This window comes from Vidua chalybeata, chromosome 25 (genome assembly GCF_026979565.1).
Source record: "Vidua chalybeata isolate OUT-0048 chromosome 25, bVidCha1 merged haplotype, whole genome shotgun sequence".
NCBI classification, from domain to species: domain Eukaryota; kingdom Metazoa; phylum Chordata; class Aves; order Passeriformes; family Viduidae; genus Vidua; species Vidua chalybeata.
In genome coordinates, this window is record NC_071554.1 from 5,974,625 (window position 1) to 5,987,594 (window position 12,970).

Consider the following 12,970-nt stretch of genomic DNA (forward strand, 5'->3'; position numbering starts at 1 on the left):
TTTGCTTTTTTATTGGTGTCCTCTCCTGAATCGATGTCCTGGGTATCAGTTGTGGCTGGCTTTACTCTGCCTGCCTCAGGTCCCAGTACAAAAGTGCTGCTTTTTGGGTGTTCCCAACCTCAATTTAATTGACTTTGCAGGGGCACTTTGAAGATTTGAGGACTTGCCCCAGGGATGTGAGGACAGCCAGGGGCTATTACAGCAGGAGCCAGGAGCTGGAGTCTGGGGAAAGTGGGGATTTGGTTGGTTGGGTCAAAACAAGCAGGATTCTGCCTGGAAACTTGCTCCTGACTATAGAGTTTAGGTTTGGATTTTGCACGGGGAGTTTGGAAGGCAGAAACATCTCTGGGAGCTCAGCTGATGGCACTGACATTTCCTTGACCAGTTGTCCCAGTTTTATCTGAACCTTCACGCAGCAGATTAAACTTAGCACCTCCAGATGATTTTTCTGCAGTTAATTGCACTCCAAGCCCTGTTTCCCTGCGGGGTTTACTCACCAGTTATTAAAAATGTGTGACTGTTGATTTAGACTTCAGTGCTTGGATTTGCTGCTGTTGTTAAATCAAAGCAACCAAACGAGACTTCGTGCTTCAGACAGAAAGCGGAGCAGCAATAACGAAATGTGTCATGTTCTCACCCACAGATCTGCTAATCCATTAGAAATGAGAAAGATTCTTTGTTGTCACTTCTCCTAAGCACTCTTAAGGCTTTTAAACAAATCCAAACAGTTGAGGAAAATCTTTTGCTGGGCAGTTTTAACTGTTCTGGCTCATAGCATTTCTTAAATAGCTCAAAATTCATGCTGGCAAACAATGTGCTGGAATTATTTGGAAATAATAACCAAGCTTCCAGCAACGCTTGGTTGTTCCAGGGTATTTTTTTTTTTTATGAATTAAGAGGTTTTACCATTTGTTTTTCGTAGGTGGGGAAGCTGAGACTTCCCCAGGTAGGGATGGGACGTGCCTGGGATCCCAGTGGGTGTTTCCAGTTGCAGCTGGTGCTGCCTGGAGCTGGCATTGCCTGGCAGGTTTCTGGGATTCCCAAGGCCTAATGGAATGTTGCTGCCTGCCCTTTGTCCCCAGGTGTTTGCTCTGTCCACGCACCCCTACGGCTGCCGGGTGATCCAGAGGATCCTGGAGCACTGTCTGCCCGAGCAGACCCTGCCCATCCTGGAGGAGCTCCACCAGCACACGGAGCAGCTGGTGCAGGTCAGTGTGGAGGGGGCTGCAGTGTCCCCAGCTCACTGCTGGGTGCTGGGACAGCTCCTGCAGGGAGCATTCCCACCTGGAAAAGGCATGGGAATGAGCACAGCAGGCAGGAATTCCATCAGCACCGCCTGCTTTGGGGCGGGCACAAGTGCAGGAGGTGCCAGGGGTGGTGTTGTCACCTCCCTTTCTGGGGAGGCCCCGTGTCCTGGTGCTTCTCTCCAGTGCAGGGAAGAGCAGGAGGGGTGCCAGGAGCTGATCACTCCAAGGAAAAGGAGGTGCCAAGTCGTTGGAATTCTTAAAAAGAGTTGGTTCTATGCTCACCCCCCCCTCCTGGCTGCCTTCCCTCCTCCCTGCAGTCCCTGGGAGAACCTGGTGTGCCAGGGTTTGACACGGATTCTGCTCCTGGGGCCTGTGGGTAAAGCAGCAAACCTAGTCCTGGTCCAGTTCCCAAATTCCCACTCAGATCCCAAGGCACAGACTGGGTGAAATATGAACTAAAAAATGGCAAACCCAGTCCTGGTCCAGTTCCCAAATTCCCACTCAGATCCCAAGGCACAGACTGGGTGAAATATGAACTAAAAAATGGCAAACCCAGTCCTGGTCCAGTTCCCAAATTCCCACTCAGATCCCAAGGCACAGACTGGGTGAAATATGAACTAAAAAATGACAAACCCAGTCCTGGTCCAGTTCCCAAATTCCCACTCAGATCCCAAGGCACAGACTGGGTGAAATATGAACTAAAAAATGGCAAACCCAGTCCTGGTCCAGTTCCCAAATTCCCACTCAGATCCCAAGGCACAAACTGGTGAAATAAGAGCTGGTCCAGTTCCCAAATCCTGTTTGCTCAACACTGGGAAGTGGGAAGAGGTTGGACATGGACATCACACCATGCCTGTGGTACCCTGAACTGGAAAATAAATATTCTGGGTCTGAAAACTCCCAAATTCAGAACAATGTCCTGTAGCCAGAGCCATGGCACACCCCTCCAGGACATGGGATTTGGTAGGTTTGAACCTGGAGAGAGGGAAAAAACCTGGGAATAAGCAGAATATGGACATTTCCTGTGCAAGGATGTAATTCTGAGTTCTAGAAATAACACAGTTTCTACAGAAATGCATCATTTTGCCACCTAGTACCACCCTAGAATGCACATTTTTGCAGCAGTAGAAAGTATTGAGCTGACTTTTACAGTAAATATTATAATTAACCTTTAGTTGAACTTCTAACTCGGAATGCACTTTGGGAATCAGTTTGCTGGCAATACTTGTAGTCCACTTACCCACCTTTAGTGACCTGTGCTGCTGTCTCCCACCCAGGATCAGTATGGGAATTACGTTATCCAGCACGTCCTGGAGCACGGCCGGCCCGAGGATAAGAGCAAGATCGTGGCAGAAATCAGAGGCAACGTGCTTGTGTTGAGTCAACATAAATTTGCCAGGTAGTAATTCCTTCCTTAAATTCTCCCTCTGGGAGCACGGACACAGGGAAGAGCTGTAGAAGGTGGGTGTAGGGGAGGTGAAAATGACTTCTGCTTCATAACAAAATGTTATTTATAACAGTTATAAACTGAGGCGTGTCAGCCAGTCTGTCATGGAGGAGGATGGAGATGTGGAAGGGTAGCTCTAATCCAAGCTCCTGAATTTAACCAGGATTTTTTTTTTTTTTTTTTTGTGTTTTGGTTTATCTGATTTATTTTCATGGGGTTTAAGTTGTCACTACCCCTTGGGTAGGAAGAACATTCACTGCCCTGGGATGCTGTGTCCAGCCACGGGGAGATTTGGGATCCACCCCACTTTTCCCAGAGGAATTTCCGCTCACAGAGTCATTCCCTGTGGGAATGACTGTGGGAATTTCCCACAGCTTTTTGCTGTGTCCCTTTTGAGTCACACCCAAGGAACCCTCCAAGGGGAGCTGCAGCATTCCCAGATGCTGCGGAGCCACACGTGGGTGAAGCAGGATCCAGGTACTTGTGGATGTCAGGACAAAGCACTGCTTCCCACGTGTGTGAATCCCTGCTGGATGTGCTTCCAGCCCTTGGAACATGAAGGCTGAGCTCTTCAAAGGCTCAGAATTCCCCCTTCCTCTCATGAGAATACCCATGGACACAAGGGAAGTGGAACATTAATGAGAATTAGGAGAGCGTGGACTTCACGTTGTTATTTCAGGTTCTCCCTCCCTGCTTTGCCTGGTTCTTTTTTCCCAAACTTCTTTCCAGCTGGAGCATTAATTAGCGGAGGGTCCCCCGAGCTGAGCAAAGCCGCTGGGTGCTGCTGTGAGTCAGGCAGGGGTGTGGGATGAGCCCAGCACAGCTCGTGGTCCCCTTTCATGTACCCTACTTCTGGCTCTCCAGAGAGCTCAGGCTGCTCATTAATATATCCAGGAATTTTGGAAATCCTCTGCTTGGCTGAGATTTTTCATTCCTGAGCGAGCATTTCTGTGTTGTTCTAACCTTGAATGTCCATTCCCACCATGTTCCAGCGTGGAGAAAATCAAAACAGCAACTTAGCTTCTCTGTTGTGAGAGTGGACACTGACCCCATAGAGCATCACTGGACACTGGCCCAAACTGGTCCAGTTCCCAGATTCCCACTCAGATCCCAGGGCACTAACTGGGGTGAAATACGAGCTGGTCCAGATCCCAAATTCCCATCGAGATCCCAAATCCTGTTTGACATTGCTGAGCTCTGCCCTTGTAGCAGCACATGAGATCTTCTTAGGGTTGGATGAAAAGCTCTGAGGAGACATTCCCTGCCCAGTTCCCAGCTCTATTCCCAGTTCCCAGCTGCATTCCCAGTTCCTGCTCCATTCTCAGTTCCCATTCCCAGTTCCCTGCTCCATTCCCAGTTCCCTGCTTCGTTCCTAGCTCCATTCCCAGTTCCCATTCCCAGTTCTCATTCCCAGTTCCCTGCTCCATTCCCAGTTCCCATTCCCAGTTCCCATTCCCAGTTCCCATTCCCAGTTCCCATTCCCAGTTCCCTGCTCCATTCCCAGTTCTTGTTCCCAGTTCCCATTCCCAGTAATTCCCAGTTCCCATTCCCAATAATTCCCATTCCCCATTCCTGTTCCCAGTTCCCATTCCTTGTTCCCATTCCCCATTCCCATGCCCCATTGCCCCATCCCATTGCCATTTCCCATTGCCATTTCCCATTCTCCATTCCCATTCCCAGTTCCCATTCCCAGTTCCCCATTCTCTGTTCCCCATTCCCATCCCCGTCCCCATTCCCCGTTCCCATCCCCATTCCCATCCCCATTCCCCGTTCCCATCCCCATCCCCATCACAATTCCCATTCCCATCCCCATTCCCATCCCCATTCCCATGCCCATCCCCATCCCCATTCCCATCCCCATTCCCCATTCCCCATCCCCATGCCCATCCCCATTCCCCATCCCCATTCCCCATTCCCCATCCCCATTCCCCATTCCCATCCCCATCCCCATTCCCCATTCCCATCCCCATCCCCATTCCCCATTCCCCATTCCCCATGCCCATCCCCATTCCCCATTCCCCATTCCCCTCCCCATTCCCACCCCACCCCACCCCGTCCCTCCCCGCTGACGCTCCGTGCCCTTGCAGCAATGTGGTGGAGAAGTGTGTGACGCACGCGTCGCGCACGGAGCGGGCCATGCTCATCGACGAGGTGTGCACCATGAACGACGGCCCCCACAGTGCCTTATACACCATGATGAAGGACCAGTACGCCAACTACGTGGTGCAGAAGATGATCGACGTGGCAGAGCCGGCCCAGAGGAAGATTGTCATGCACAAGGTGGGCACCTGGGGGCTGGGGGGCACAGCCTGGCACTGCCACGCTGGGCGTGGGGGGCATGACGGCAGAGCAGCTGCAAGGTGGGAATTGCGGAAGGGTTTGGGCTGGAAGGGACCTCAGAACTCATCCTCTTCTACCCCAGGGACACTTCACTGTCCCAGCCTGCTCCAGCCTGGCCTTGGGCACTGCCAGGGATCCAGGGGCAGCCCCAGCTGCTCTGGCAATTCCAGCCCAGCCCCTCCCCACCCTGCCAGGGAACAATTCCCAATTCCCAAGATCCCATCCAGCCCTGCCCTCTGGCACTGGGAGCCATTCCCTGGCTCCTGTCCCTGCAGGCCTTGTCCCCAGTCCCTCTGCAGCTCTCCTGGAGCCCCTTCAGGCCCTGCAGGGGCTCTGAGCTCTCCCTGGAGCCTTCTCCTCTCCAGGGGAGCATTCCCAGCTCTCCCAGCCTGGCTCCAGAGGGGCTCCAGCCCTGGAGCAGTTCCAGGGCCTCCTGGACTCTCCAGCAGCTCCAGGTGCTGCTGCTGTTGGGGGCACAGGGAGCAGTTCCATCCCAGTGTCCCATCCGTCCCTGCCCTCCGTCCGAGTGCAGCCGTTCCCTGTGTCCCGTCACTCCATTCCCGTGTCACAAATCCCTCTCCAGCTTTCTGGAGGAATACGGAGCCGGCCCTGGGGCTGAGCTGCAGCTGGCAGCAGTGCCCGTGTCCCAGTGACCCAGTTCTGCACGGAGCAGGCGCCGTGCTCCTGCCAGCGCCGGCCGGGGCCTGCAGCTCGTGGGGCTGGGGACATGGGAACAGCTCCCGGGAGCCACCCCGGCCTGGGGCTGTGTCCCCTGCCTGCGTCCCCATCTCTGTCCCTCTGTGCCCCCTGCCTGTGTCCCCATCTCTGTCCCTCTGTGTCCCTGGGGCTGCGTCCCCATCTCTGTCCCTCTGTGTCCCTGTGTCCGTGCCCCCTGCCTGTGTCCCCATCTCTGTCCCTCTGTGTCCCTGTGTCCGTGCCCCCTGCCTGTGTCCCCATCTCTGTCCCTCTGTGTCCCTGGGGCTGTGTCCCCATCTCTGTCCCTCTGTGTCCTCTGGCTCTGTGTCCCTGTGGCCTATGCCCCTCTGCCTGTGTCCCAGTTTGTCTCCCTGCCTGTGTCCCTGCAAGCTGTCCCTCTCTGTCCCTGTGGGCTGTGTCCCTGCTGCTTGTGTCCCTCTGTGTCCTCCTGCCTGTGCTCCTCTGTCCCTGCTGCTTGTGTCCCTCTGTGTCCCTTGGGCTGTGTCCCGTGGGCTCTGTCCCTCTGTGTCCCTTGGGCTCTGTCCCTCTGTGTCCCATGGGCTCTGTCCCTCTGTGTCCCTTGGGCTCTGTCCCTCTGTGTCCCTGTGTATCCCTGTGACTGTGTGCCCGTGTCCCTGTGCCTGTAGCTGTCACTCAGGCTGTGTCCCTCTGTGTCCCTCGGGCTGTGTCCCGTGGGCTCTGTCCCTCTGTGTCCCTCGGGCTGTGTCCCGTGGGCTCTGTCACTCTGTGTCCCTTGGGCTGTGTCCCCCTGCCGTGTCCCTGTGTATCCCTGTGACTGTGTGCCCGTGTCCCTGTGCCTGTAGCTGTCACTCAGGCTGTGTCCCTCTGTGTCCCTGTGTATCCCTGTGACTGTGTGCCCGTGTCCCTGTGCCTGTAGCTGTCACTCAGGCTGTGTCCCTCTGTGTCCCTGTGCCTGTGGCTGCCAGCCCCTCCACGTCCCTCCCAAGGCTGCTGGCCTTGCCTGGTGCCACCTCCGAGCCCACAGCCATTAATCAACTCCTCTGTTTCCCACTCTTAATGCGTTTGATGTGACACTTCCCAGACTCCTGGGACCCCTGGGGCTGGAAAAGCCCTCCAGGGCCCCCGAGTGCAGCCTGTGTCCCATCCCCTCTGTGTCCCCACCAGAGCCCTGAGTGCCACCTCCAGGAATTCCTTGGACACCTCCAGGGATGGGCACTCCAAACTCCCAGGCAGTTCCAATGCCTGAGCCGCCTTTCCATGGAGAAAAATCCTCCTGCTATCCCAAACGTGCATGGTTCAGCATTACCCTGCAGTGTTTGAGTGCACAGCCATCCCAGGAGTCCAGATTTATCCAAAATGAAGACATTTGGAATGAAACCTGCCTTGCTGCCATCCCCAGCGCCCTGTGCCTGCTGCTCCAAGGGCAGGGAGCTCTGGAAAATGGAATATCTTCATTTTCCTGCTTTTAAAGGTCACATTTGCAGGGCTCTAGAATGGCAATGGATGGGGAATAACAGGCTTTAAAGGGGGGTGGGGCTGAGGGGATTTAATTTCCTCCAGTGACATTTGTTGGGGTTACTTGATGAAAAAGCCCAGGTACAGCCAGAGAAATGAAATCCAGGCATGGAATAGGTGAGATTTATTGATTTTCAACAATGTCAGGTATTCAAATGCTAAGGAAGCATTTTTATTATTATATTTAAGCATCCTTGACTAAACCAGACTGGTTTTTCTGTTAGAAATGGGAATTTGTGTGAGGGAGCTGCTTTGACCTCCACATGCACTGAATCAACACAAACAGCTGGAATAATCCTCGGGGGTGTTAATTCTTAGGTTTAGGAGCCACTCAGAGTCATTCTTTTAACCCCAAATCTCTTTTAGTCCACAAGAAATGCTAAAGATAATTAAATAAAGATATCTGGCAAGGGATACACCCAATTTATCTGTGGCAGAAGGGCCCTGGATTTGTTAATCCATAACAGAGTTGTGTATTGAAAAAAAGCAAAACAAATTATTGTTCCTGACATTTCTTACTTTCTTTTTCCCACGAAGCAAAGCCTTTGGAATAAAATGCAAATTAGATTATCAGTGGGGCTGTCAAAAATAGCTCAGGGTTGACAGCTAAGTGGGCCTGAGTGAATGTGATTTCAGCTGTGATCCCAGGCTGCAGGAAAGCCTGGAAAAATGGAGCCAGGGGCTGTGGGAATGGCTGGTGATTGTGGAAAACAGCAGGTTGGGATGGGGTTAAAAATGGGATTTTATTTAAGTTTTTATTTTGAAAAATGAAATTGAAAAGTGATTTTAACAATTGTGTCAGTAAAGGGAGAAAGTGAAAGGGATGAAGCTGGGCAGAGAAGGAATGGTTGGAATTGGAGCTTCTCTGCTCCTTCTGCTGGGCACAGGAGTCATTCCTGCTGGGAGTGGGAAGCCAGGTGGGATTTGTGGTTTGGGAATGTGGGTCCCTGGAGTGGGACAGGGGTGTGAGGGACTGAGCTGCTGAGCCAGGAGTTCTGGTTATAGGCAGTGGTGGGATGTGGCCACCCTTGGAGCAGGGAATGCTGGACATCCACAGGCTGTTCCCTCTTGCAGAGGAGAAAATAGTGAAATCATGGAATTCTGGAAGGGTTTGGGTTGGAAGGGACCTTAAATCCCACCCAGTGCCACCCCTGCCCTGGCAGGGACACCTCCCACTGTCCCAGGTGCTCCCAGCCCCAGTGTCCAGCCTGGCCTTGGGCACTGCCAGGGATCCAGGGGCAGCCCCAGCTGCTCTGGCAATTCCAGCCCAGCCCCTCCCCACCCTGCCAGGGAACAATTCCCAATTCCCAAGATCCCATCCAGCCCTGCCCTCTGGCACTGGGAATCCATTCAGTTCAGTCCCCAGTGCTTGCCTTGTGCAGAATCCCACTGGGAACTGGGGAGCACGGCCTGGATTCCCAGGAATTGTGTGATGCTGATGCCTTGTGAAGGCTGAGCTAGAACAGAGACCAGGCTGAGCTGAAGAATAAAGCAGGGATTTATTAAAGGATCTCCTCCATGGATCCACCCTGGGCAGCACCAGAGCCCAGCCAGGGCTGCAGCCAAGAGGAACCAAAATGGTCCCAAAATGCACGAGCGCTCCCGGGGGCTCTCACTGGGATCAGCTCTGCTCCATTTGCACCTTGCAGTTCATTGTCCCATCCCAGCTTTAGCCCAGGCACTCCCATCCTGCTTGTTTTTCTCTCTCCAGCCCACGCTGTTTGTGCTCCTGGGCCTGAGCTTTGGATCATTTGTCCTTGGTGCCCAGCTGGAGCAGGAATTGTTTTGTGTCCCTGCTCTGTGCAGAGAGCTCCAGACCCACACACCAAAGCAGAACCTGAAAAACAGAAACTCTAAACCAGAGGCATCAGCGCCAGCAGAGCCCTCGGGGCCTGGGGGAGTTTGTTTGCCCGGGGGATGGGTGTGGGACTGAGGTTCCTAAATCCCCTTTTTGCTCCTTGCCCCAGATCCGGCCCCACATCGCCACGCTGCGCAAGTACACCTACGGGAAGCACATCCTGGCCAAGCTGGAGAAGTACTACATGAAGAACGGCGTGGATTTGGGGCCCATCTGCGGCCCCCCCAACGGCATCATCTGAGCAGGGGCCGCTCCAGAGGCACTCCAGGATCCCAGGAATCCACCCCAAACCCACCCCCACCACCCGCCACGGTTGCTATAAAAAAAAACACCAACAAACAAAACCCACAACAAAAAAAAAAAAAAAAAAAAAAACCCAACCAAACAAAGAAAAGCAGAAAAAAAAACCACAAAAAAAAAAAAAAAAAGAGAAGCCTTTGTAAATTTCTTTAATTTTATTATGCATAACATGTACTAATTATTTTTTTTAATTAACTAATTGCCCTGCTGTTTTACTGGTGTATAGAATTCTTGTACATAGGTCTCAGATGTACATGGAAGGCCACATTTTTGTTCACTGTTGTATCTATATTCCAAATGTGGAGGCTTTCAGGGTGGTTGGTTCGAAGACAACAAACAGACAAAACAGGAAAAAAAAAAAACCCGTTTTTAATTCATCCTTTTTTGCAAATACCTTTTTTTGGGGTTTTTTTTTTTCCTCCTTTTAGCTCAGAAATCAGCGAGAAGTTGGAATTTTAGTTCAGTGACACCACTGAAGGTAGAAATACTAAAAAGAGAAAAATTCAACTTGCTAACGTTTGGTTTTAAACAAAGACACCAAAATTCAGTTTTTGGGACTTTTTAATGGCTTTATTTCTATTTTATTTGTGACTGACATGCTGAAGGAGGGAGCTTAGCTGGCGTTTTAAGAAAACACCCAGAGTTGATCTAAAAGTGGAGGATTTTTGGGATTTTTTTATGCCCACTCCTCTGTTCACCTGGAGAGACACAATTTGATTATTTAGCATGAGGAAAAACAAAAAAATCCAACTCGGCTTTGGTCTTGCTTCTATAAATATATAGTGTATACTTGGTGTAGACTTTACATATATAAAAATTTGTAGTATTTTCTTGTTTTGATGTCTGATCTGTATCTATAATGTACCCTAGTAGTGGAACATACTTCTGACTGTACAATTGTACATTTGTAAACCTCTGTAATGTAAATGTGGAGAAGTTTGAATCGACATAAAACCCGTTTTTTGGTAAGAAAACAGGAAAAAAAAAAGAATTTAGCAAAACCTGTGCATTTCAGTGTATATTCACACCTTTTATGGTCGTAGCATATAGTGTTGTATATTGTAAATTGTAATTTCAACCAGAAGTAAATTTTTTCTTTTGAAGGAAATGTTCTCTTTATACAGCCTAGTTAATGTTTAAAAACAAAAAAGGAAGAAAAATAAACTGCTTGGTTTTATTTGTCACCTAGTTGGACGGTAGAGATCCTTTCTAAATGTTCTACAGACCTGATTCAGTTCCAAATAGTGTTTTTTTGAATCTTACAAAGTAATGTTTTGCTTCTTTTGTGACAGTAAGAAACAAAAAGTGCAAAAGTACAGCCCCCTCCTAGTTTTCCTTACAATCAGAGCCCCTTTTCACCTTGTAAAGTGTGAATCACCTCCCCCTTTTTTGTACAGAAGATGAACTGTATTTTGCATTTTGTCTACTTGTAAGTGAATGTAACATACTGTCAATTTTCCTCGTTTGAATATAGAATTGTAACACTACACGGTGTACATTTACAGAGCCTTGTGTATATTTCCAATGAACTTTTTTGCAAGCACACTTGTAACCATATGTGTATAATTAACAAACCTGTGTATGCTTCTGCCTGGGCGACTATTTTTTGTAACTCTTGTGTAGATTGTCTCTAAACAACGTGTGATCTTTATTTTGAAAAATACAGAACTTTGGAATCTGGCCCCGGCTTTCATGGAATCGTTTGTTGGGAGTTTGGAGCCTCAGTCCAGGGGACACGGGGAAGAGCTGGGGCTGTGATTCCCATGGAAAATTGGAATTTGGAGCTTCACTGCAGGGGCAGGAGCAGGACACAGGGAAGGGCTGGGGCTGTGATTTCCATGGAATTGGAGCTTCAGTCCAGGGGCAGGACATGGGGAGAGCTGGGGCTGTGATTCCCATGGAATTGGAGCTGATATCCAGAGACAGGACACAGGGAAGAGCTGGGGCTGTGATTCCCATGGAATTGGAGCTGCAATCCAAGGGCAGGACATGGGGAGAGCTGGGGCTGTGCTTCTCATGGAATGTTGAATTGGAATTTGGAGCTTCAGTGTGGGAGCAGGACACAGGGAAGAGCTGGGGCTGTGTTTTCCATGGAATTGGAGCCTCAATCCAGCGGCAGGACACGGGGAAGAGCTGGGGCTGTGTTTTCCATGGAATTGGAGCCTCAATCCAGCGGCAGGACACGGGGAAGAGCTGGGGCTGTGCTGTTCATGGAATGCTGAATTTGAGTTTGGAGCTTCAGTGTGGGAGCAGGACACAGGGACAGGCTGGAGCTGTGGATGGAGAGCAGGGAAAGGGGCATTTTTAATGACTTTATTTCTGTCTTTGTGACTCTGACGTGCTGAAGGAGGGAGCCGAGCTGCCATTTTTTGGGGAGAAGAAACACCCAGAGACGATTTTGAAGTGGAGGATGGGGAGCCCATCCTGACCAGGCTCCCCAGGGCACAGGGATGGGGGATTCTCCTGAGACCCCACCTGCAGAGCTGCCCCAGCCCTGGAGCCCCCAGAATCAAGGATTTGGAGCTGCTGGAGAGAGCCCAGAGGAATCCACGGAGCTGCTCCAGGGCTGGAGCCCCTCTGGAGCCAGGCTGGGAGAGCTGGGGGTGCTGCCCTGGAGAGGAGAAGGCTCCAGGGAGAGCTCAGAGCCCCTGCAGGGCCTGAAGGGGCTCCAGGAGAGCTGCAGAGGGACTGGGGACAAGGCCTGCAGGGACAGGAGCCAGGGAATGGCTCCCAGTGCCAGAGGGCAGGGCTGGATGGGATCTTGGGAATTGGGAATTGTTCCCTGGTGCTTCCCCAGGCTGTGCCACAGAGCTGATGGTTCTACCCCCACTCACTCCCCCCTGCTGCCCCCATGATGTCCTGGTCTCCCTTACTCCCCCCGTTCCCTATTTAGGGAAGCTCCAGCTCTCCACTTCTTTCCCTGTGTGAACAGAACCCCAAAATCAGCCTCTCCTTCCCACCAGTTTCTCCCATTGCAGCATCCGGGACCTTCCCTATCGCTTTGCTGCACTGTGCTGCATTTTAAATCCCTTTTCCAGAGGGGCATCTGGGGAACACTGATGAATCTGGGAACTTGTGGAGGCAGGGTCACGTGTGGCCAAGTGATGGAGGGCAAGAAAATGCCCATTTTACAGGAAATTATTTTGGCTTAGCACGTGGAAAGTGTGGGGTTTGAAGCCTGGACTCTTCCCACACCCCATTCCCACCCCTCAGCAGGGCCAGAACCCCTGGGACCCCACTCTGGGATTGATCTGGGACCCCACACTGGGATTAACCTGGGACCCCACTCTGGGATTGATCTGGGACCCCACACTGGGATTAACCTGGGACCCCACTCTGGGATTGATCTGGGACCCCACACTGGGATTAACCTGGGACCCCACTCTGGGATTGATCTGTTCCCACTCTGGGATTGATCTGTTCCCACTCTGGGATTGATGTGGGACCCTGTACTGGGATTGATCTGTTCCCACACTGGGACTGATCTGGGACCCCTCACTGGGACTGACCTTTCCCCTGACTGGTGTTAAATTCAGCATATTTGGGTTTTGACTCCGTTTCTGCCCAGCGTTTGAGGCCATCCTG

At 51.4% G+C, this 12,970-nt stretch overlaps 1 protein-coding gene across 8 annotated transcripts in view; it reads left to right on the forward strand.

The window, feature by feature from the left end:
• Positions 1-11,066, forward strand: part of PUM1 (pumilio RNA binding family member 1) — an 89,175-nt gene extending 78,109 nt beyond the window's left edge. For all 8 annotated transcript variants that reach the window (XM_053964473.1, XM_053964464.1, XM_053964470.1 and 5 more), the window contains 4 exons: positions 1,083-1,208; positions 2,525-2,646; positions 4,782-4,974; positions 9,195-11,066. In XM_053964473.1, coding sequence (XP_053820448.1) covers positions 1,083-1,208; positions 2,525-2,646; positions 4,782-4,974; positions 9,195-9,326 — 573 coding nt within the window. In that variant the 3' untranslated portion in view covers positions 9,327-11,066. The remainder of the gene's footprint in view (positions 1-1,082; positions 1,209-2,524; positions 2,647-4,781; positions 4,975-9,194) is intronic.
• The last annotated feature ends 1,904 nt before the right edge of the window (positions 11,067-12,970 follow it).